The 25578-nt window shown below is 34.0% G+C and overlaps 1 protein-coding gene across 4 annotated transcripts in view; it reads left to right on the top strand.

Moving 5' to 3' along the window:
- Window positions 1–1878: 1878 nt before the first annotated feature.
- The window catches only part of ABCA5 (ATP binding cassette subfamily A member 5), a 54049-nt gene continuing 30349 nt past the window's right edge, over window positions 1879–25578 (top strand). Inside the window, exons 1-14 of one of the 4 annotated variants that reach the window (XM_036223537.1) lie at window positions 1898–2165; window positions 6200–6411; window positions 6983–7017; window positions 7160–7276; window positions 8323–8527; window positions 10501–10662; window positions 11547–11635; window positions 12985–13214; window positions 14878–15019; window positions 16021–16209; window positions 17649–17796; window positions 19725–19893; window positions 20956–21014; window positions 24967–25077. In XM_036223537.1, the coding sequence (XP_036079430.1) occupies window positions 7003–7017; window positions 7160–7276; window positions 8323–8527; window positions 10501–10662; window positions 11547–11635; window positions 12985–13214; window positions 14878–15019; window positions 16021–16209; window positions 17649–17796; window positions 19725–19893; window positions 20956–21014; window positions 24967–25077 (1636 nt within the window). In that variant the 5' untranslated portion in view covers window positions 1898–2165; window positions 6200–6411; window positions 6983–7002. Of the gene's footprint in view, window positions 2166–5791; window positions 6412–6982; window positions 7018–7159; window positions 7277–8322; window positions 8528–10500; window positions 10663–11546; window positions 11636–12984; window positions 13215–14877; window positions 15020–16020; window positions 16210–17648; window positions 17797–19724; window positions 19894–20955; window positions 21015–24966; window positions 25078–25578 lie in introns of those variants that run through there. The other 3 variants (XM_016143642.2, XM_016143640.2, XM_016143641.2) reach the window with 3 other exon arrangements.

The following is a 25578-nucleotide window of genomic DNA, read 5'->3' as shown; positions in this document are numbered from 1 at the left end:
GCTCAAAGACAGTTAAATATGTCATAGTCAATACATTACTCTGTGCAGTCTGTTTATTAAAAATCTTTTAGCATTCTGTTGTTATTCTCAAAACCACATTATCATTATAATTTTGTTATCCATTCCATAAGAAGATATTAAAATCTTCCTTTTTTTTTTAAGGTAGATTTTGTTGAAAGAGTTGGGGATAATAATGACAATATTTGCAGAATCTTGTACCTGTGTTTTCTCATCAGTAGTACTATCAACAACATTTACTGCACATTATGATGCATAAGATGTGCAAATTTAAGTTGGTATAAGAAAAAGCTCTTAATCCCACACTACTTACGATTTAATGGAAGAGACAGTACAGAAGTAAAAGGATATGAACAAGATGATAGCATGCGTGCAGTTGAGACAAAAATGAGATCATTTTGTTTGGGGGATAAGAGTTTTGTAGAACGACTGGGCTTTGGTCATGTTACCTTGGAGCAAGAGTAGAAGCATAAGCAGACAGAACAAGTGACTGACGGAGAACATTGCAAGGATAAGAAGCTCAGGAAACAAATGCCTCGAATAGTGGTAGAAATGAGGAGTAGAGTTCTGAAGTTAAAGCAGGTGAAGGCTACAAGTCAGAAGTATAATTGGAGAGTAGGGGGTGAACGTATATTTCAGGAACACATTTTTACCAAGTTTATCATTGACCTCTATATATTTGCCCACAAATTCTAGGTCATTAAGAATGCATTCTTCTGAATTTATAACTAAAATGTTTTAGATATTTCAAAAGAGGAAAAATATATCATGGTTTTCATTACCTGCCTTCTTCATTTTTCCAGAATTTCTAGGACAGTCTATTTTCCTTACCCAATGCCCACTGCCAGATTTTTAATCATCATGGAGTATACCAAATCTCTTTGAATCCACATTCCACATTTGGTAGGATAAATAAGACTTGATTCATTGATTTTTTTTTTTTTTTTTTTTTTTTTTTTTTTTTTTTTGGGCAGAACAGCGTTGTGACTGTTGAGGAGATTTGGCTTAAATTTGAGGAGAAAAAGAATTGTTCTTTAAATAGTTAAATTCCTCAGTGTGAACTGTGCAAAGAAACGTGACCATACAGAAATCTGCAGAGGAAAATCTGTAACGGTAGTGTGAACTTTTCTTTACGATAACTTTTGACCACCATTTAGGCCACTTTGGGTAATAAAGCGCAAAACGTGTATACTTTTAGCAAAAATAAGCGTGGTACAGACTCTCTCACGAATGCCATGTGTCTCGGGCCGTTTGGAAAATTCGGGATCTGCCACTTTTCCAGATTTTCATGAGACCACTGCAGAAACTAGAAAAGAAGCATCCTCAACGTCCAGAAGTCCTAGGTCGGTGTCTGACGGGGGACCGAGGCAGCGGTGATGAAAACGAGGACACTGCACGCCAGACGCCGCGGCGGAAAGAAGGGGGTGCGGAGTGAATCAGAATTCAGTCCTGGGAGAGGACCGTTCAAAAGCCGAGAAACAGAAAAAAACTGATTCTTAAAACTACACGTGCCGGGGGGAACAGCTGTGGAGAGGGCCGCAGGCCACGGCCGCCGGTAGGAGGAGGCAGGGTTCGCACTCACACCTGAGCTCCAGTCTTCAAGCCGGTTGTTCCGGCTTCAGAGCAGGGCGTCGTGGGGTCCCCACAGAGGCAGAGTGGAGGCGCCCGGGAACCTGAGGCTGACATGCTCACGCCCCACTCCGAAAGCCCCGCGGCCTGGCGCGCGTGCGCGCGCGGGACCCGGGCCTCGGATCGCGCCGCTCGCCCCGCCCCAGGGCCCCGCCCCGGCCCCGCCCCCTCGGAGCCCCGCCCCCAGGTGCGCACCGCTCGCGGGCGCGCCGCCCTCCCGGCCTGCGCCGGGACGCGAGGGCCTGAGCGGCGGGAGCGCGCGCGTCCGCGGCCCCGTCCCCCGGGAGCCGCGCGCTCAGGTGTGTTCTGCAGCAGACAGAGCCCGGCTTCCCGAGCCGAGCGCTCTTCCCGCCGGAGCGTTGCCTGCCCTGCGGCGCTGGGGCACTCGGGGCCGAGCACCGGGGCCGCGCGCGCGGCCGCGCGCCCACACCCGTTTCGCAGCGCCGTCATCTGCGTGAACTCCGCAGACCGTCCGCGTCCCGGCCTGGCGGCGCTGCGGCCCCGGCCCCGGCCCTGAGGTGAGGTGGGCGCTGAGGGCAGCCGCTGCGCGGGGACGGGGTGGTCGGGGCAGGGCGGCCCGCGGCGGCCGCAGAGTGTCTGTAGAGGGCGGGCCTGCGGGGTGTCGGGGGGTCAGGGGTGTGGGGGGCAGCGGACCTCGAAAGGAGGCCGAGCAGCGGAGCGGAGGGGCACCTGGAATAGTTCCTCCTGCGCGCCAGGTAGCGCGGTTTTCCGCGTGCCCTGTGTGGGATGCTGTTTGCTGCGCTCAGGGTGTTGGTGTGCGGCTGCCGAGGGTGATGGAGGGGACCGTCCGGGACCCAGGACCCGCCAGGGGTCGGCCGCGAGGCTGCGTTTGGCTGGACGTGGTCGGTGCCATCCATCATCAGGGCATCGTTAGAGAGAAGAGAAATGTTCTGGAAGTCAGTTTCCCCCCCGAACAGCTGGGTCATTCATTAGCGCTCGTTATTCCTTGGGGAGTTTCGTGCTGTGATCATTAGCGTGCGTGGTGGAAGGGAGTTTGGGAGAGGTGAACATGCGCGCATCGCGTGACACGATTTTGGGGGAAATATCCTGATTCCTAAAACTCGAAAAGAAAAGCTCCAGAATATTTCAGCATCTGTGAGAGTCAGGTAGGCTGGAGACACTTCTCTGTTTGAGGCGATAATAGCTCAAAGAGAGAGTTCCTCCTGGGCTCCCGAGGCTTAGATATACATTTAAAAATAAGTCTTTGCGCTTCTTTTTTACCCAGACCTCAACCCCCTCCCCTCTGGCAATCACCAGTTCTCTGTATCTGTATTTTCGTTTAGTTTATTCATTTCTTTTGTCCCTTAGCTTCCTCCTATAAGTGAAATCATATGGTATTTATCTTTCTCTGACTTCTTTCACTCAGCCTGCTACCTTCTAGGTCCATCCATGTCGTTGAAAATGGTAGGATTCCATTTTTTTAATAGCTGAGTAATATTCCATTGTATATATGAACCGTAACTGCTTTATCCAGTCGTCTGTTGATGGGCACTTAGGTTGCTTCCACGGCTTGGCTACTGTGAATAGCACTGCAGTGAATATAGGGGTCTGTAGATCTTTACAAATTAGTGTTTTGGTTTCTTTGGATAAATATCGAGCAGTGCAATTGCTGGGTCAAAAGGTAGTTCTAATTTTACTTTATTTTTTTGAGGAACCTCCCAACTGTTTTCCAGAGTGGCTGTACCGATTTGTTCCAAAGTACAAATTAGTAGCTAAAAACAGTGTGGGGATTTAGAGTATAGCAAAGGATACATAGTCAATATTATTGTGACAGTTGTGTGTAGTGCCAGATGAGTGCTGGAGTAATCGGGGAGATCACTTCATGGATTGTATAAATGTCTAACTTTTTTAAATTAAAAAAAAAAAAAGAAAAAAAAAGAAAAAAAAAAAGAACATTCTGAATGTGCAACGATGCCTACTGTATGAGGACAGGATAGTCATTGTTGACCTTATCAGTGCTGGCTCAGAGGAGTGACTCCCGGAGAGGAGAGTGTGGGACCAGGACATCCAGCCTGGTGTAGGTAGAGGAGAGAATGGGAAGTAAGAAAGTGGAGACAGAAAATACAGACCTCTCTTTCAAGAGGGTTAGTTGTGAAGGAAAAAAAAAGTGATATATTATGGTGGGATAAAAAATGATTCGAGGTTGAGAGAAGGTTTTGTTTTGCCTTTTTAATTGTGAAAAATGTATATATACAAAAAAAAGCATAACATAGTTTAAAGAATAAAATAAATATCTTGGACCCACAACCAACTTCAGGGAAAGAACATTACGAGAATTTTAGAAGTCCCTCCACAATCACATCCTACTGAAGGGAGGTTATTTAAAAAAAAAAAAACATGGAATAGATAAGTTTTAAAGAATAAAGATAATCACATTTGCTTTCTATCAAGGACATTTTGAAAGAACAGAAGGGGAGGAAAGGGGTAGGTATATGCTGAATTGCCAACTGTGAGCCAGGCTCAGAATTATCTCATTTAATCATGACAGCAATCCTATGAGGTTGGAGGTGTTATTCTAGTTGGGTAGGTGTGGAAAATGGGTTGCAAAGGGAGGTTTATTTACTTATGAATGTCTCAACTAGGAGATAGGTAGAGCTGAGATTCCAGCCCAGGGATGCAGACTCAGTTCTGGTGCTTTATGTTTTGTGTCTGTCCAGAAATCGATATTACATATATTTAGGAAAGACTCCATATAAGAGAACATTATTAGGGCACTTCATGCTCTTGAGGTATTTGGGTTGAAATCAGACTAACAAGGCATTAATCCTTGAATATGTGCTGTTTAAATGTATTTTCCTCCAAGCAGGGTTTAGTATAGGGGAATCTTCAGGGTAAAAGCAAATTTATTTCATACATTCTATATTTATTTGAATGTCTTTTATATTCCAGATAGTAAACTGTGTGCCAAGAATACCAAGATGAATCAAATTTATAATCTCTGCCCTTGAGTTTAATTGAGAGGATGACCTTTGATGAGAATTTTGTAATTTTTCTACTAAATGGTAACCTTTACTAGTGTGTGAATTAATTGGATTAAAAATAGTTTTAAGCACAAGGTTTTAGGATCCTGTTACATATGAGAAGAGGTACTGGATAACTTATGTGGGTACCATGGTGTCATTATTTTTCCATTCAGCAGGAAATACTGCCATAAAATTTAAGTTAAATCATATTGACAATTAGTACTGTTTTATTATTTCATTACCTTCAGTAAATTTTAAAATACTAGAGAAGAGAGCATTTATAATTGATCCCCTGTTAAAAGACTTGATTATATAGTGCTTTTATTGAGAAGCCAGGGATATAGCTGGGTAGGATTTCTTTCAAGGCATCTGCCAAATATGTCCTTAACCCCTTCTTCCAGTAAATCTTAAAAGTATCGTTATTACCAGAGTCCATTTAAGCTTTTATGACTCAGAGGCCGAAAAAGCATGTTGTTGAAATATATAACATTACCTTAGGCACAGCTATAGGTAGGTGGATAGAAAGGATAGCGGAACATTTTTTTTTTTTTTTTTTTTTTTTTTTTTGGAAATTTACGATAGCTTCTTCAGTTCTCCCAAGTGGGAATCAGGTCATACTTTGAGAACGATGCTGTGGGTAGACACTTAGGAGATTTGGGGATTGGGAGAGTGAATGGGCTAGTGAAATATACGATTTCCAGGCAATTAAACAGTCATACTGAGCTATGAAAAGTCCAGAAGAGGAAATACAGGGTGCCATATATGGGTGCACAAAATAAAGGTGTTTAATTTTGTATGCAAGGTATTTCACAACCCATTTCCATTGCCTGTCTTTACAGTGTCATCCGGAGCATATATCTGCGCCCTTAGCCCCAAAGCACTTTGCCCGTGCCTCATAGGTATCCCTGTATACAAGTTAAGCCCTTTTGGGTGTCTAGCTTTTCCACTCCTTTTTCCCTCTGCCTGGAATTTCCATTCCATTCCTTCCGAAGCTCTTTCCCTCAGTTGCACTTATCACATTATATTAAATTTTATCTGTCTGTGGAGTCAGCGACAGTGTCTAACATTATTATTTTTCATTATGTCGGTACATAAATCCCTCAGTAAATGTTAAATGAATGTGCTGCTTTTCCTCTTCCTTTGATCCATAAAGGAGTCAGCAGACTTTTTCTGTAAAGATTAGATAGTAAATATTTTAGGTTTCGCGGACTGTATATTCTCTGTTTCAATTACTTAACTCTGCTGTTGTAGCACAATAGCAGTCATAGATGATATGGAAACTAGTGAGCATGGCTGTGTTCCAATAACTTTGAATTTCATATTATTATTATTATTTTTACCAAATATTAAAAAATGTGAAAAATACTCTTAACCCAGTGGCTGTACAAAGCAGGCTGAATTTAGCTCCCACTTCTTCCACTGTAGTTTGCTAACCTTTGAGCCATAAGGACTCTCAGCAAACTTTGATAAAGGAATATGCAGTAAGATGATATAGGTTATAATATTACCATTGGTGATAGAGTAGCAAAGATAAGTAAAACAGTCTCCTTTTTTTTTTTTTTGTCAAGAATCTCATGGTGAAGTTCAAGATTAAGATATGTAAACAAGTAATGATGACACAGTATGGTAACTGCAATCACAGTTTATTGAATATAGATGTAGGACAAAGGAGTGATAACCAGCTCTGCTTGCGAGGACCAGAAGTAACCTGTAACAGTCATCTGCTGGAGATAAGAAACATTTTCAGCTGAGAGCTTTTCTGAGAATCAAGCTTGCTAAGGTGACTGAGCACATCTCCTACTGGAAGGCTGTGTACATCAGGATGACTATTTTATAGACTATCATCTGAATTAATTTCTCTCAGAAATTAATACATTTCAAATGATTTTTCTCTAACAATTATTTCTAAAGGTCATGTAAATTTTTTATTGCTTTGAAAAACATTTAATGTAGTAATCAATATTTTTAAAAAATGAATTTTTGATATTGAATTTTGTATTATGTAACGCGTAGTCTTTATTTAAGTGGGCTTTCAATTTTCATGCAATTTATTAGATTTAGTATGAATTATTTTTATCTAGGAAACTAGGAAAGTTAAATTCTTGATTAATTCTTTAAAGATATCAGATACTTAAAAATTAATTATTTAAAGCTGTTCAACAAACTTAGTGCATCCCCAGTTATGCTGTGCAGCAATGGAATGTAACTTAAAAAAATTTTTTTAAGTTTCATACCCTTATTTTTGGTCTTTGTCATTGTTTTTTAGCAGTGAAAAAGTGGCAAACTCACTGTTGGGTGGTAATTATAATTCTGGTTACCTCTTGTTTCACATACTACTGTTTATTTTCCAGGGTCTTCAAATTGCTGTTCCATGTGTTCTGTCCAGGTAGGAGAGACAGCTTGGAATATGCTTAACTCCATCTAACCTGAGACTGAAACATCTGTCTCTTCATTTTTGCAATTAAAAATGTTATGTGTTTGACTGTGTGGAAGCAGGTGTTTTTTTTTTCCCCTCTCTGCTTTACTAGACTGATCCAGAAAACATGGCTACTGCAATTAGAGAGGTGGGAGTTTGGAGACAGACCAGAACACTACTACTGAAAAATTACTTAATTAAATGCAGGACTAAAAAAAGTAGCGTTCAGGTAAGTTAAAGGCTTGTCTTATGCCTCATTGAGGTTTATTCTGTGTTCCATTTTTAAGAGAGATTTATTTTGCTGGATAAATTTTTATTATAATTTTATATTTTTAGGTCCTTTTAATTTGCTTGCGAAGTAAAAACTTGTGGTAGCCAAAGAAAAGTACTCAACTTACCTGTTTTCTAAATGTTAAAAATATTAAAGATTTCTAAATTTAGTTAATTTCTAATATCAGTGCTTAATTTTGAATTTTTAGGCATGCATTTCCCAAGTTTCATGAAATGAAAAGTATATTTCATAGACAACTTTGTAGAACATTATTCCGTTTTTTATTCTTTATGACCTCTCTTTTGGATTCTGGATTGAATTGCCTAGGATTACCAAAATTATGTCATATATTTGTTAAAAGATAAAAGAAAGTAAGACCTCTGGCTGAGTAGTTAATAATCATTTTAAAGGATGAAAATATATTGTTCATCTTCTGAAACCAGCAGAACAATTAAACAGCAAGATGAAATAATAGATAGTTCATCCCTATTAAAGTGGACTATTGAATTTAACTGAGTGGTTTTAGTAGTAGAAATTTAGGTCTAATTAAATCTTGAGTTTTAATTTAGAATCGAATAAAGATAATTTTATGGTGATACCTATTAGGAATGTTTGGTAAGTTACTTTAAAGTTATATATGAATAAATGTATTATATTTTACATTAGTAATTAGTAATGTTTAAATACTACTTTTTATGCCATTTGTTTAATTATATGACTTGAATCGTAAAATACTTCAGTAAATTTGAACATGAGGAGAAATTATATAGTATGCCTGTCGGGTTAGGTGAGATGTTCAGCACAGTATATCTTTTACTTTTTGGAAGGCAGCTGTGCTCACCACTGTACCACCAATGCCAGCTTATTTTTACTCTTTGTACTTAAGAAAGCAGTCAAATGTCTCATGTTTTTTCTTAGTGTTAATTATGTTATTTGGATAGAAATCTTGCTGAATTTGGCTGCTATTGTTATACTATATAATCATTTTATTTCCTTTATTATAGGAAGTTCTTTTTCCACTATTTTTTTTATTTTGGTTAATATTAATTAGCATGATGCATCCAAATAAGAAATATGAAGAAGTGCCTGATACGGAACTTAACCCTATGGACAAATCTATCCTCTCTAACCTAATTCTCGGATATACTCCAGTGACTAATATTACAAAAGACATCATGCAGAAGGTTTCTACTGATCACCTTCCTGATGGTATTGTGAGCTTATATATGTATTCTATCTGTGACAGAAAGCCTTGTCAGTATTTTTCTGCTTGCTTTATTAACATTCTTAATACTTAGAGATTTATCCCTTTACCAATGTATACTTTTTTAAAAATATTAAAATCATTTAATTCTGCTGCCTTTTACTTTTTGTAACAGTCATGTGTTTATGTTCTTGGTAATAAGAAGCATATTTTATATGTTTTAATATTTTATATTGAATTTTTAGGCCATTTATAAAATAAGTATATTTGTACAGGATAAAAGAGTTGAAGGACTATTTCATTTTGATTCTGACTTGTATAAGAAGCTAGAACTACATGATAAAGATTATAAAGCAGTAATCTTTTAAAATTGTCATGCCTATTTATGGGGGCATATGGTGTAAACCGAAGAAGTACTTAGCTTTGGTGACTGACTATGGCTAAGTATCTAAGTCTGTTTTTCTCAGTTTGTACTTCTCACAAAAAAATAGATTAGAAAACAGTGTAAGTAATGAGGTACTAGTGAGTCTAAAGTGGCTGTAAGAGACCCTAGGGCAAGAACTGGAGAAAGTGACAGCAATGTTCACACTGTGATGAATGATTTAATGAAATGCTGGATTGTAGAAAATAACAGATTAACATGTCTTATGTCGGATAGTTGTAATTAGCTTCATAATTAGTATGTATCATCACATTATTGGATAATGTGTCATTGAATAGAAGATGTTCATACAATCAGAAACCAAATAAATCACTTATTCCCTCTTGGTTTCTTTCTGGCTTATTGCCATTTAATATTTTTATCAAACATATATTACTGACATATAACATGTTTGCTGGTTTCTCATATTAAGCGCAAGTAGTGTGGATAGCTATAAGAATTTAGCATGTCAACTCAAAAAACTTATCAGAAATGTTGAGAACAAAACTCATTGGTCATTCTGAGAAGGAGAAAAGCATATGCAGCAAAGAAATCCAAGTCAGTGTATATTAACTTAGATGCCAAAATAGTAGAAAAATATCTAGTTCCTGTCTATTTAACAACAAAACTATCTGAAAGTGGGATACACATACATACATAGTAACCCAACTGGGAGTTTGTTGAACTAACACCGTTTTTATTCATATCAGTCCTGGAGCCCCACGGTCACCTTAAAAGTCTGGAAAATCTTGATAATTAATATTTAAGTATACTTTATAATTTAAAAAAGCATTTTCTTATTTGTAACTACATTTGATCTTAATGCAGTGTAGTCAGGTAGTAATTGTAGATGAGGATGCTGAAGTTGCAAGAATTTATGGTTTACCCGTGCTCACACAGCTAATAAGTAATAAAGTTAAGTTTTAATCCTATGTTCTTCCATTTCACCACATGTTCTGGAGCTTCTGTAGTGAAAACTAGTTGCTTGTAAATAAAACTTCAAGAAAATATTTAAAAATTAGGATTATCTGATGTGAAGGGACCCAAATGATGATTACGGTTTTTTCTCCATGGAGGACCTACAGAAGGAACAAGTAATATTGGGTTTAAGTGGAAATTTTTATTCAAAGGAGAGTTGCATAACAGTTACTAAAATACATATTTAGTGCCTGAAAAGGGTTATGGGATTTTCTTCATAAGAAGAAATATTTGAAAATAAAATATCCACGCATTTATCAAGGAGTTTTTGTTATATAGTTTTACTTTGAGATAGATAAGTGAGCTTCATATAGTGCATATAAGTATATATTCTACTTTATCATTAATAACATGTATTACACTGACACAATTTATGTACTCAAATGACAGTTAAGAAATAGTGTCTGTAAAATCGTACTATTATTTTTTAGTATTTTTAGAAACTATTCATTTTCTAAGCTAGAGCATAAAACAAAAGTGCTAATAGAATATGTTCATCAAATACAATGGCAAATTTGGTTTATTATAGTAAAATATTTTAATTTGTGAGTTAAACTGTATTGTTATAATGTTTTATAGTTATAATTACTGAAGAATATGCAGATGAAAAAGAATTGCTAGCATCCAGTCTTTCCAAGTTCAACAACTTCGTAGGGGTGGTTTTCAAAGACTTCATGTCCTACGAACTTCGTTTTTTTCCTGATATGATTCCAGTATCTTTTGTTTATTTGGATTCAAGAGGTAAATAGCCCTGTATAATTATTGAAATTCAGTTAAATCTATGCTTTTGCTGCTCTTAGTTCATATGCAAAATTTGGTGGAGTCAAATATTGGCATTTTCGACTATGCTTATTTGTTCAGATAAGAAAACAGTCCCGTGTAGCATAAAAATATATGTACATATAATCAAATATCTACCTCTATATCGATATAATATAAAATATAATTTAACATCCATTTTTGTTTTAATATGTTTTTATAATATAAATCACAGCAACAAAATGAAAATGTGTCTTGAATTGTATGACTTTCTAAATCTTTTTTCTCTATGTAATCGTTTTCACATGTATTACATGTCTTTAAAACCTCGAGATTTTCCACCAGCAAACTTTATTAGTTTTATGTTTGAAACATGGAAAACAGCCTTCAATCCTTAAACCTATAAAAACATATTATCAACCACGAACATTTGTTGAGCAATGTCAAAATAATTATGCTAAGTACCGAATATGTGACTCGATTTCAAAAAGCCCTCACAAAAATTTTTTTTCCTGTTCTCTTAAACAGGACTTGTCCTTGCACCTGCAAGCTGATAAGTCATTGTAGAATGACTTCCCTTAAAATAGAAAAGTGACTTATTTTAGATAACTTTATAATTTTTTTTTTATTCCGTTTGTATTCATTTATTATTTAGTTATCCTAACACGTAACATTTTATTTCAAAAATTTCAAATAAACATATAAGAATGTGATAAGTATTGTTTATCTTTACAGGACAATTGCTTATTTTCTTTGGTCCTGGAGAGATCGATTAATCTTATTACTTTGGTAACCCTCCATATGTTATCTTTAAAGGAAGGCACTTGTAAGTCATGAAAAATCTTATGTCTCACTTTTCCCCATAGCTGACTGTTCAAAATCGTGTGAAGCTGCTCAGTTCTGGTCCTCTGGGTTCACAGTTTTACAAGCATCCATAGATGCTGCCATTATACAGGTAAATATGGTAAAGGAGAGAACATAAGAACAAACAGTATTTTAACAAGTATGCCCTAAGTCCGTACAATAGGATTTGGTTTGACTGTTGTCAGATGTACAAAATACAAAACTTTTTACAGCTCTTTTAAGAAAAAGAAGAAGTCATATCTTTATTATCTTAATCTTAGCAGTAGATTTTTCAACATTTATCACTTATTTGCCAAACACTGTTTCTAAGTTATGCACTAATATTGACCCGTTTAATCTTTAACAATCCTATGAGATTGGTGCTGTTATTATGTCCATTTTATGTGTGAAACTGAATCACAAAGTTAATTAACTTTCCAAAACTCAGTTAATTACTAGCAAAACTGGTTCAAACAATGTTTTTTTTGGCTCCCAAGCCTACGTTTTAATACTATAATACATCTAGGATTGTGTGTAACTGTTAAAGCTACATTCTAAAGACGTGCTCAGACCCGATCCAGTGTTTCAAATTTTCGTAGAAACGAATATGAGACCTTGAACAGAAGACCTATCTCTGTTAGTTTTAGACTACTACATAGTAAAATAACTACAGTAATAATGCTTTACTTGACAGCATTGTTTTAAGAACTAAATGAGATGATTTATGTAGAATTGTCTTTTTTTTTTGACCCCCTTTACTCTGTCTACCTCCTTCCTCTAGAATTGTCTTACAAACTCTTACAATATGGTATAAACATATTATGAGTATATAGTATTATGTAAATGCAGTAATACAGAAGTTCAAGGTAAAGACAGTGAAATATCGGATATATCACATTGATTGTGTTTTAGTACTTGTTTGTGTTTCAGCTTAAGACCTTAGCCATCTGCAACCCAGACCAGTGACTGGATGAATAGACAGAGCGGATCTCATTTCAGACGTTTAATTGAATGTTCGATAGAAGTGACACATGTCGTAGTTTTATTATTCTATCTATATGTGCTGTGTATATAAGTTTTAAAACAATAGAAGGATATACTATTTACTTAATTATACTATTTAAAAGAATATTTTTAAAGTCATTCTTTCATGATACTAATAATCATTCCGTAATTCCTCAATTTTATAAATACATATTTTGTCTGCTTAAGATACTAGCTGTGCAATTTCATTTTATTTTGTCAAGTATATACTTCTCAACTTCATATTTTAAACTTTATGGTCTTGCTTCCAGAATGAATAAAAGCAATAGGATATTGGGGTCAGTCATTTTATTGCAGATGTGTAGATTCTTGAGCAATGTATTCATACCAGGTCATTGATTAAACTTTTGTCACACTTTATTAGGGGCCGTGATCAGCACTAAATTAATTGAATGTATTTACATTTTTTAATTATAGTTGAAGACCAATATTTCTCTGTGGAAGGAGCTGGAGTCCACTAAAGCTGTTATTATGGGAGAAACTGCTGTTGTAGAAATTGATACCTTTCCCCGAGGAGTAATTTTAATATACTTGGTTATAGCATTTTCACCCTTTGGATACTTTTTGGCAATTCATATTGTGGCAGAAAAAGAGAAAAAGTTAAAAGAGTTTTTAAAGATAATGGGACTTCACGACACTGCCTTTTGGTAAGTTATAAATTCATCATTCAGTATGATTAATAATTATATTAAATATACAAATCTTCAGAATTGTAATTTTGTTATTCACTTGACTTGGTAATAGAGCTACTATTTTCTTAAAGTGATTGTCTTGGAATTTGAGACTAGTAAACAAGCTTCAGCAAGTGGATTCAGAAAGCATGTGGACATGTTTAAATTTTATTCCACATTTTGTTTGAATCAAAGTGTGCTCCATGTAGTTCAGTATATATTTTTAGTGTATAGAATATATGAGATCTTGGAAAGTTAGAAAATAATTGCCTATTATAGTCCTCCAGTGTCATAGCATATACATGTTATTAAAAATTTAGTTAAAAATGATAGAAGTTTGTGTATGTAGTATATGAGATTTTTTTCCTAGAAAAAAATTATTTACGTGAATTAAGATGAAAATATACAAATAATTCATAGAGAAACAAATGAAAACAAATGTTTTCACAAGTGACCTTTAACCTATCAGCATTTTTGTACAGTGATAATTTTATAGAGGTGTATATTTTTCTAAGTAACTCTTAAATGTCTTTTTCTTAATTTTCCCACTATGTTGTAAGAAAATGTATTTTGACTTCATTTTGGGAGAAAAGTTAATACACTTAGGGAGAAAAGTAAATAAGCATGTGAGTTGGTATTATAGTCCCATTCTATGATTTTTTAAAATAATTATATATATTTAAATTTATTAGGGTAACATTGGTTAATAAAATTATGTAAGTTTCATGTGTACAGTTCAATAATGCGTCATATGTATATTGCTTAGCGTGTTCACCCAAAGTTAAATTAGTCCAATACAACAATTAATTATAATACTTTATCTAAGGGGGATCATTGTGTATAACATGTTTTCTTTGCGCCTTTTTTTTCTTCTGTCATTTTAGTAGTGATTAATATTTAAATGATCTGGGTTCTTAAAGTATTTCGTGAGGAAACAGTAGCTCAAAGTGCCTGTTTTGCCTCTGTAAAATGAATTCAATTTTGGTAACTTAGGTATCCTTTAGCCCTATTTTAGTGATTTTATGATAGTATGTATTAAAGCATGATCTACTAACTTGAAAAATGAAGATAAAATGAAACTAAATACTGTAGCAATTTCAATGACCTGATTTGAGGGGAAATTTTGAGTAGATATAGGGAATCCATTGTTGATCTTTTGATCTCATATGTGTAAACATGTTGTAATTATGTTGTTGATAAGTGAGGTAGCCTTTATTGTTTAAAGTACCATAAGCCATCAGGGGTTTAATTGTAGCACATGCCATAGAGAAAATTGTCATTAAGGTCTTTTGTATTTTAGGAAAATCAGAAGTGTTATGTATTATTAAACTTTTGAAAATATTAGATTTAAATCAATCACGAATTGCTATTTATAGTTTTTTTTGACTCTCGGAAAGATAATTACATTTTATCTCTATTTCAGAGTATACTTTACCTATAACTTAACCAATACTATATTTTTAATTACTTATAAGAACACGCATTTTCAATATATGAACATACACAGAAATGAATAGATTGACCTAATTTTGAGAATAAAATGGCTGAAATAAATCTGAAGTTTTGTTTAAAATGATTTTTTTTTTAACTGTGAAAGCCTATGCATTTAATTATAAATGTACTTGCATTCTCCTTTTAGGCTTTCCTGGGTTCTTCTGTATACCAGTTTGATTTTTCTTATGTCTCTTCTCATGGCAGTCATTGCAACAGCTTCTTCATTATTTCCTCGAAGTAGTTGCATAGTGATATTTCTACTTTTTTTCCTGTATGGTTTATCATCCGTAAGTATTTTAATTTAAGATGAGAATGAAGAACTGTAAAAATATTTGATTAATATAGCAAAGTCTTATTCTTTGGTTTACTTATAGTCAATTTCCCAGGAAGAACAGATCATTGTTAGGTTATTGATATCGAATGACTTACATATAGTATCATTGCACTTCCATATTTTTAGGAAAGGTACAAAATAGTCTCAGATTTAAATTTAACTTGTTTTCATATGATGTATTTCACATATAATTCCTCTGAGTCTATCTTTTACTATCTTCATATAATCGTGTATATTTAAGATTGTGCAGTACTAGACTTTTTGTTCCTTTGTTTTCTTGAAATCCTGACTGTTTCAAGTTAATTTACATTTCAGGATGATGATGTGTAAAAATATTTCTTTGTAAGTACAACTCTTTGGTAAATTGGCTGAATGCTGGTTTTTAGTGACCAGCTTTTGTTTTAAGTGGTTTCAGTTTCTGTTCTAATTGGTTTATGTGCCGCTGCTATACCAGTTGTTAAATATTTTGACCATCGCCCCTGCTCTTTAACGTAATTTACAGATAACTCATATACTTCTTTGTATAATTGCCTGGTTTTTGACTGGATTTATTTCTTATTAACACATGAACTTTAATGGTTCTGTATGTAAAAGCTTCTTTATTTATTGTTCAACTACGTACACGTCTAACTGCAGAAACGCATAGCTGTTTATGGTTTTCGTAGTGCAGAGGTGATCGTGTTTGCCTATTACATAGATAATATGCAGTTTTTAATATTTGTCAGTGTATGTTTTAAAATGTATATACTGTTTCTATGAAAATAAAATATGACATTTAGAAATTAATTGTATTTTAATAAATATATTTTCCAATGGAAATAACTTAGTTCTTTAACAGGCAAAATTTAATTTTGTTTCCATAACTTTTCACAATTTTGTTTTCATAATTTTTCACAATTTTATTTTCATAATTTTGACTATGTGAACCTTAACCTTAATATTTTTATTTTGTAGGTATTTTTTGCTTTAATGCTGACACCTCTATTTAAAAAGTCAAAACATGTGGGAATAGTAGAATTTTTAGTTACTGTGGCCTTTGGATTTATTGGCCTTTTGATAGTCCTTCTGGAAAGTTTTCCCAAATCATTAGTGTGGCTTTTAAGTCCCTTCTGTCAATGTACTTTTTTGATTGGTATTGCACAGGTAGGTTATATATTTATTTCTCTTTCATTAAATATATTTTTTGTCTCTAGTCTGTGTAACATGTTATATTACCATGAATACTCCCTATAATTTGCAAAAAATTAAAATGTATAAATAAATTTCAAAATGAGAAAAAAATGATATTTGAACACTGGCATACATTTTATGTTGGTTTCATTTATATTTTCTGCATTTTCAAGTTTTTCATTTATCTTATCTGTTTATACGTTTTCCACTTCCCACTTTAGTATACCTTAGCAGTCCATTTCACTGCGGTAACTCGATTTGTTAGAAATCATTGACTTAAGCATCAGGTAATGTCGATTGCCTGGTTACATTGTGACTTATTGTAAATTTATCTCAATTTTGTGCCTGTGAGGAAATTATGTGTGAAGCAGAACAAATTTTTTGTGACTGTAGTAGAGAAATAAGTAGACTTGGTGAATTTTGTTGGTCTGGGATTTATGCAACTGTCATTCAACTTCAATAATATTTAGATTTATGAATTTGATTTTTATTACTCTTTACAGGGGCTATCAGGTTCTAAGGGAAAAATTCTTGTAAAAAACTGCTTTATGTAACAACATACATTTGCTTAATGTGTAAAGAAAAAACGTAGTTACGTAATATGAGATGATTCTTGTTGGCTGGATAGTATATTCTGATTCATGAGACTTAAGATAGATTGTTTGTAAATATTGAGTTAAATGAATTTTAATTACTTGAGACCTGAGAGCTGTCATTTCACATTTTGGGAGTCCACTGATTTCCATTCACTTAGGAAGATAGAATTATCGATTTTTCTTGTGAGTGGAAGGGACTTTCATTGTCACTTAATTCATCTTATTTTTTCGACGAGGAGACTGAAATCCAAAATGGTGTAATTAAAGTTTACTCACTTAGTGGCCGATCTGGGACATAAATGAGATGTCAACCTCTAGTACATTTCTTTTTGCACTATCACGTAAATCTACTGTGAATCGTTTATGTTAGTCATTGTGTTAATTATAGTACCTTCTTCCTTTGCAATATTGGAAAGACGCTGACCATAATTTTATCTTCCGATGCTTCATTTGTTTGACTTCTTTATGCACCATAACCCTTTTATTTGCATTAGTTTGCACTAGTTAGTGTTAACATCATTCTGGATTTCATTTGCTAGGCATAGCATTAGAATTGAATGCCCCAGGAGTGGATGTATACTAGTTTTAGAAGCACAACATTAAAAATATGATTGGAAAGGGTTGTCGTGATAAACTTATAGATTGGTAAAGTTCTTACTGTTTTTCTTATAAATTCATATTATTTGGTAGACCATCTAAATCTGTTTAAAAGGCCCAGTTTGGTTATGGTCATTTTCGATATAATGAATAAATGATGTTAGCTTTTTCTGATTTTTATCATTTTTGTATAATACAGTTGGTGTTTCTGTTTTTCAGGTCATGCATTTGGAAGATTTTAATGAAGGTGCTTTATTTTCTAATTTGACCGAAGGCCCATATCCTCTGATTATTACTATTATCATGCTAGCACTAAATAGTATATTCTATGTCCTCTTGGCTGTTTATCTTGATCAAGTCATTCCAGGTATGCAGGTAGTCACTGGATTTACTTTAAAGATTTTTAGTTTTTTTGTCCACATAGAGTCAAGTTAATTTTATTTATTTTTTTTCTAACTGGAATAACCAAGTCATATTATTAAAAGCTTTTAATTTAATTGTAAATAAGTATGTTTTGTACCTTTTGTCTTAACTAGCGAACACAGGGAGGCTGTGTAAAAAGAGAGTAGTTTGTTTCGAAAGGCTTACAGCCCTAACTGAACTTCTCAACTGGGTCTTTCCCTATATTAGTTGTTTTCAGCTAAAGCTTTCCATGATTTAACCCTTTAAGTTCCGAAACTATGAAGCAATATCGTATCTGCTACCATTCCCTTATCTCCTATCCCGCATCTATAGCAACTTTCTGTAGATTTAAAATGTTAAATATCCAGTACTCACTTTACTTTTCTCCTTGAGTTCCTCATTACTTTTGTTTGTGTTCTTTACCTGCGCTGTTTTACATGGCAACCACTAGACACGTACGGCTTTTAAAATTTAAATTAATTAGAATTACACTTTCAGTTAACAAGTCGTTTCCTCAGTACAAACCACATTCCAGGTGTTCAGTTGCTACGTATGGCTGTTAGGTACCATATGCTACAGTACAGATATAGGACATTCCCATCATTGCAGAAAGTTGTGTTGGGCAGCATTAGCCTAGACCATTGCAATACCTGTCATCTAATTAATTACCTACCTCAAGTCTGTCCATTCCCTTTAATCAAGTTAATCACCTGCTCAACTGGTGGGCATATCCTGACAAATTATATAGAAATTCATCATAACATCCTTCATAGTACTTTTACATATTTAATCTCTCCTTATTCTCTCTTCTTTACTGTATTTAATATTCATTTGTACAGTTCTCTACCTATTTAACATATTTTAAGCATAGGAGGTACATTGTTTTTAGCTACTCATAACAGAAAATCTTTCTAATTGGCTTAAACAAGAAGGAAATCAACTGTTTTACTTAAAAGGAAGTCCAGAGATAGGATGGGTTTCGAGTTGGTCGACGTGCTCAACTGGATCATCAGGGACCCACTTTCTCTATGCTTTTGCCATCTGTTACCTCAGAGTCTGGCGGATTTGCTCTTCTCATGGCTACAGGGTGTTATTATGCATCTTTGTTCATGTCCAGTTAGAGGAAAGGGGGATGTTTTCCTGAACTAAGCCCTTTGCTTCTGTTTGCTTGGTTATTTGCTTATAGCTGAAGCAATACTGTCACCCACGCATCCCAGGGACTACTTAGATCAATTAGAATCTATGAAATTGGGATCAGATCCCTTGAAACATGTAGCCATCTAGGAGAGGAGTGGATATTAAAAAAATGAGGAGTGTCTTTTTTTTCCAGAGGACGAAGGGAAAATGGATACATGTTATCTGGGCAAGATTGCTGTCTACCATATCTAAGTCTCCTACATCTGTTCTGTTTCTGTGTTACTATCCTAATTCTAAAAAGTCTTTTCTATAAACTATTTTCATTTTTCTAACTACTGCCTGTTTTCAAAGACTAACACGGTATTCATTCTTGCCTTCAGGATATCTCACCATCCACATAGAAACTTTTCTGAACTCTTATTAGTATTAAGCATGACATGCCTCATGTTCTGTGTTGTGTTTTAGCCACTTGGTATATGTGTGTAGTCATAAATATGTAAGTTCCTTTAGGGCAGAAAACGTACTTTACTCACCTTCACATTCCTGTGCGCTCTCAGCAACTCTGAAACTATTTATGGACTGAGTTATTTGTCAATAAAACTTATTTTTTATATTATACAATATTCATTTAGAATTTTATGTCTAAGCTTTCCATCTAGGTTGTTATATGTTTCTCATACTGCCTTTATTATTTAAAAACTCATTTTCAGAAATAATTTGTTATGGCAACTAATTTTTTTGTTTTTAATTTTTCAGGGGAATTTGGCTTACGGAGGTCATCTTTATATTTTCTGAAGCCATCATATTGGTCCAAGAACAAAAGAAATTATAAGGAGTTATCAGAGGGCAATCTAAATGGGAATATAGGTTTTAGTGAAATTGTTGAGCCTGTTTCTTCAGAATTTGTAGGAAAAGAAGCCATAAGGTATGATTTAATCTTTGGCAATTTAGGTATAAGAACTACTGATGGACTATGCCACATTTAAATCCTGCCTTTTAAATGATGTATGTGAGTATGATATCTTTGGAGATTTGGTACACATTTCCACACTTTTTAAACACAGTATTAAGGGCTACTTTTTTATTTTCTTCACAACTATTTAGAATAAGGTTGCTGCTAGGTTTGAAATTTTATGTTTCATTGAATCATTTCTGATAAAATCTAATGTTTACACAGGCAAGTTGTTTTAAACTTTCTCCATTGTGTAGATTAAAATAATAAATGTTAACTTTATAATTTTATTCAGGATACATTGTCTACGTTATATAACACATTAAACTATCCTTCATTAATTTTATAGAGCTATAGGTATTGTGACATGTAATTAGAATATCAGTTTAATTTTCTAAGAAATTAATCACTATGCCTTGCTAGATCAGTCAAAACCAAATTAAAAAGTGATGAGAAAGAGAAAAAAGTGAAAGAAAATATGAAGTATAATTTGTTTTTTAAATTTAAGAAAAATGTATAAAAACTAGGAAGAGTCAGGTAATCTGTGGGCTGGTGGTCTACCTTCTCAACGGTAAAATTCAAAGTGGTTATTCAAACCATTACCTGTTTAAAAAATTATGTAAAACATTTAAAGCAGAATGAGAAAATATCCTCGCATTTATGGACAGTTTGAAATGTGTGCTGATGTGAAATAGTATTTTGTTTTTAATCTCCCTTAACTAGTATAACAAGTATTAATTGCAAACAGAAAAATATCAAAGATGAAAAGTAATCTATACATTGCTTGAGTCACATGCCTCACTTTGTTATTAGAAGTAGGCTGCTCATAAAAAATGAATGAATGACATTTAAAATGGGGAGGAATACTATATTTTTCTCTTGTACTTTTTAAAAAATACTTCTATAATCTGTGGTTGTCTTTAAGGAAGATACTTATTATTCCTATGAAATATGACACTTTTGATAATATTACACATGGAAACACACATTTATAAATTGCTTTAAATTCTTAAAGTAAAAAATGGTGTTTTTCAGAATCAGTGGTATTCAGAAGACATACAGAAAGAAAGGTGAAAACGTAGAAGCTTTGAGAAGTAAGTAGCTCTCCTGGTATTCATTACATAGTGTTAAAGTACAAATAGAAAAACAATTTGCATACTTCGTGGAGAATTTAAACTTCTTCACCACAATTTTTTCTTTTTTTCTTTAGGGATACTTTTATTTATTTATGTGATAAGTAGTCATGATAAAACCAGCGAAAGTAAAAAGTAATATCTATTAAAGTGAAAAATATTCAACTATTTGAACAAATCTACATCCTTTTTTATTTTATTATTATGCATGTGTATACATATTAGTTACTTTTTTTCTTTTGGCCTAACAGAGTTTCTCAACCTCAGCACTACTGACATTTGGGAGTGATCATTCTTTTTTGTGGGGGGCTGTCCTGAGAATTGCAGAATCTATAGCAGTGTGTCTGTCAGTCAGGGTTCTTCGGAACCAATAGACTGTATATGTTTGTACATGTATATGCACATACATAGAGGGAGAGGGCAGGAGGGAAGAGGGATTATTTTGAAGGAATTAGTTCACACGATCGTGGTACCTGGAGGGCCTGAATTCTGCAGGGAAGGCTGGCAGCCTGGAAACTCAGCTAAGAGTTGAAATTGCAGTCTTGAATTCAAAATTCATAGGGCTGTCAGGCAGTCTGGAGATTTGGGCAGATTTTAGAGGAAATCTGCAACAATATTGAGGCAGAATTCCTTTTTCGGGAAACCTCAGTTTTGGCTCTTCCAGCCTTCAACTGATTGGATGAGGTTCACAAGTATTATTGTAAGTAATCTCTTTTACTTAAAATTAGCTGATTGTAGATGTTAATCACATCTACAAAATATTTCACAGCAACATTTACTCTAGTGTTTGACCAAACAACAGTGTGTCAGCTCTAGCTATATTGGCACGTAAAATTAACCATCACAAGCACATCCCTACCTATTATACTCATAGCAGCCTCCCTCTTCCCCCGTTGTGACAGCCAACACTGACTTCAGGCCTTGTCAAATGTCCCCATACGTGGATAGGGCGTGGAGGAGAAATAATCAATCCCACTCGAGAACCATTTGCTTAACATATTGACTTTTCTAAATAAATTACATTTTATTATTTTCAATTTTTTTTTGCCAAAAACTTGTTTAAAGTATTTTCATATTAAGGTCTGTAGGATCTGTAGTGATCTTCCCATTTTTATTTCTGATGTTTGTTATTTGTACTTTTTTCTTTTCTTAGCGGGAGTTTATCAGTTAAAAAAAAAAAAACTTTAAAGAACCAACTTTAGCTTTGCTGACCGTCCCTATTATGTATTTGTTTTCTATTTTTTGAATTTTTTCTATTGTTTTCTTGTTTCTACTTCTACATTTAAATATTTTCCCCCTAAATTCTTGAGATAGATGCATAAGTCATTTTATAATGATGCATTTTAAATATATGAATTTTCATCTAAGCATGGCTTTAGCTGCAGCATACAAGTTGTGACAGGTTTTTGTTATTCGGTTTGAAATATTTCTAATTTTAACTATGATTTTTTTCTTTGTGTGAATTATTTTGATTTTTAACTATATGGTAATTTATCTTTTTGTTTTGGATCTGTAACTTAATTCCTCTGTAGTCAGAGAACATAGTTTTATGATTCATTTTAGCTTTTTAAAATTTATTGAGATTTGATGGCCCAGCATATGGTTAATTTTTGTACATGATCTGTGAATACGAAACATATTCTGCAGTTGTTGTATATTGTGTTTCATATCAGGTCACATTGTTTAATTTTGTTTTTGAAATTTATTTTTGTCGTTGTGCTTCTGTCATTTATTGAGAGAGAGAAAAATGAGAATCTTCAAATACGAATTTGTCTAGTTAGATATTATGATTGTGAATTTGTCTGTTTTCTTTGTACTTCTGTCATTGTTTTCCTTTACATATTTTTCAGACCATGCAATTAGATATATAGTTATAGCTTCCTTTAGGCCAGTGAGTACGTGATACAAGTTTTCCCACCCTTTTACTTTCAGTCTTTTTTCGAAGGTTTCTTTAGTACATCTGTATAGTTATTGTAGTTTCAAAATCTGATCTGAAAATATTTTTCTTCTAATTGGAATATTTATTCTATTTGCATTTAATGAGATGATTTCTATACTTGAATTTTAATCCTCCATCTTATTACTTTGTTACTGTTTGTCTCACCTATCCTAGGTTTTTTTCTTTACCTCTTGCCTATTTGGTTGAACATTTTTAACTTTTTAATTTGCTTGCATTATAACTTGAAGTTTTAGAATACACAGGTCTTAAAGGTACAGCTCAAATCTTTTACAGATGTATGCAGCCATATAACCACTGCACAGGTAGAGAGAGAGAACATTTCTAGCACTCTAAAAGTTTTCTTACGGCCCTTTGCAATCAGTACCATCCTCCCCTAGATATAGTCACTATTCTGAGCTCAATCACTGTGAATTAGTTTTTCCTATTCTTGAATTTTCTATCAGTGGAGTCAGATAGAATGTTCTCTTTAATGTCTGGCATCTTTCACTCAGTATTATGTCTAAGTAACTAAACAGTTTTCCGAAGTTGCTGCCCTTTTTCACTGTGACCAGTAACGTATGACAGTTCCAGTTGCTCCACATCCTCACCAACCTTTGATATTTTCAGTTCTTTTAACTTTAGCTGTTCTGGTAGGCTATGATTAAATGTTAAGATGGTTATAATTTGTATTTACCCAAGATCAATAACTAATGCTGGTCATCTAAGATCTTTCTGTTTATTTTGATTTTCAGCAGTTTTACTGAAATATGGCTTGCTGATTGGTTTGTTTGCATTTGCATTCTCTTGAAATCTTTGGTTGTATAGTACTTCTTGAATCTATATCTTGATGTCTATCTTCTGCTTTAGAAAATACTCAGCCATTTTTTTCAGTATTGCTTCTGTCCCATATCCTCTTTTCTCTCCCTCTAGGTTTATTACATGCTATGACTTTTCATTTTATCCCATTTGTCTTTCATTCTTTTTCCTGAATTTTTATACATTTGTGCGCTAGTCTAGGTATTTTTGTGTGACTTCCCTTGTTCTTCACTAATTTTTCTATAGTCCTGTCTAATCTACTGATAAACTGTCTCTTGAAATCTTTTTCACTCATCTTTTACAGTTTTTGTCTTTCCCCTTGGTTCTTTTATATAGTTTTTAGTTCTTTGCCAACATTCTCTTGTGAACATAATGATCTTTACATCTTGTTATATGGTGCCAACGTCAACATCTCCTCTAGGTTTGTTTTATAGCCTGTCTTTTCTATTGGTCCTTGGTCTTATCTTTCTTCTGCCTGATTATTTTCGGCTGTGTGCTATATATTGTATGTGAATAATTGTAGAGATTATTTGATGCTCTGGATAATGTAATTTTCCAGAGAGGATTTATTTTTACTTCTGGCCTGCAGCTGCAAGTATACTAAATCCTAGGTCACCTTCATCAAATCAAGGGCTATGGTTATTTGAAGCTGGGTTTTCAGATCCTTGTCTCTTGTCTTCCTTTAATCACTGACACTCATCCAATGATATTTCTTTATTCCATTTTTCTTTTATTTAAATTGAACCTTTTAAGCATTTACTTAGCTATTTCCGTGCTGTGGATTAATTTCTAGTTTTTTGCCACTACATTTACCATGTTTATAAATACCCTTGGGAACAAGCTGTTGTCTGTTTCTCTATTTTAATTCCCTTGGAAATTCCCAAAAGTGGAATATTTTGGGAATTTTGTGCACTCTCTAAATCTGTTAGTGTAACAAAAACAAAAGTTTATATTTATTACTTATCGTTCATACCACTGACTATAACAAAGAATTACTATTATGTTATAATACTAAATACTATGTTCTTAAGTATGTGAATAACTTTAAATCTGTCTTTAAATTTATTGATTTATTTCGAGATTGCTCAAGTATTATGAATTATCTTGTATGGCACAACAAAAATAAACATTATATTTGAATCTTCTTGCCTGAACTAGATTTGTCATTTGACATTTTTGAGGGTCAGATTACTGCACTGCTTGGCCACAGTGGAACAGGAAAGAGTACACTGATGAATATTCTTTGTGGACTATGCCCACCTTCTGATGGTGAGAATTTTTTGACTTAAAAAATCTCTTACCCGTTTTATTGTTATTAACTAAAGTATCACAATATAATTACCCTTGAAATATGTACTGATTGATTTTCGTCAATGACTTAGGACCAGGTTCTGTGTCTATAAAGGTGTTTTCTCATTTTTGATTACACACATTTGTTTTTCAATAGAAAATAAATAACTCAATCATGTTAATTAAGTAAAGAGGAACTAATTTTGTACCTGTTTTATCAGATATTTTGCATGCGTGTTTATTTTTCATTTTCAAGAAAGGATAAATCAGTAATTAATTGAATATTAAATGAGACCTGTAGACATTTCTATTTTCTCTATTTTCAAAAAGAAAGAATGATACTTGTCAATACTGTCATCTAAAATAAAATTTTAAGAACAATACCTCAAACATGTAATTGTTACATTGATTGCCCTATAGGTGAGAATTCAGTGTGGCAATTTCATATTTCCACAATAACCCGACAGAGTGACAGTATAA

Source organism: Rousettus aegyptiacus, unplaced genomic scaffold, assembly GCF_014176215.1.
Source record: "Rousettus aegyptiacus isolate mRouAeg1 unplaced genomic scaffold, mRouAeg1.p scaffold_m13_p_6, whole genome shotgun sequence".
NCBI classification, from domain to species: domain Eukaryota; kingdom Metazoa; phylum Chordata; class Mammalia; order Chiroptera; family Pteropodidae; genus Rousettus; species Rousettus aegyptiacus.
The sequence above is the reverse complement of the archived record's forward strand: the minus strand, read 5'-3'. Positions and strand labels throughout refer to the sequence as shown.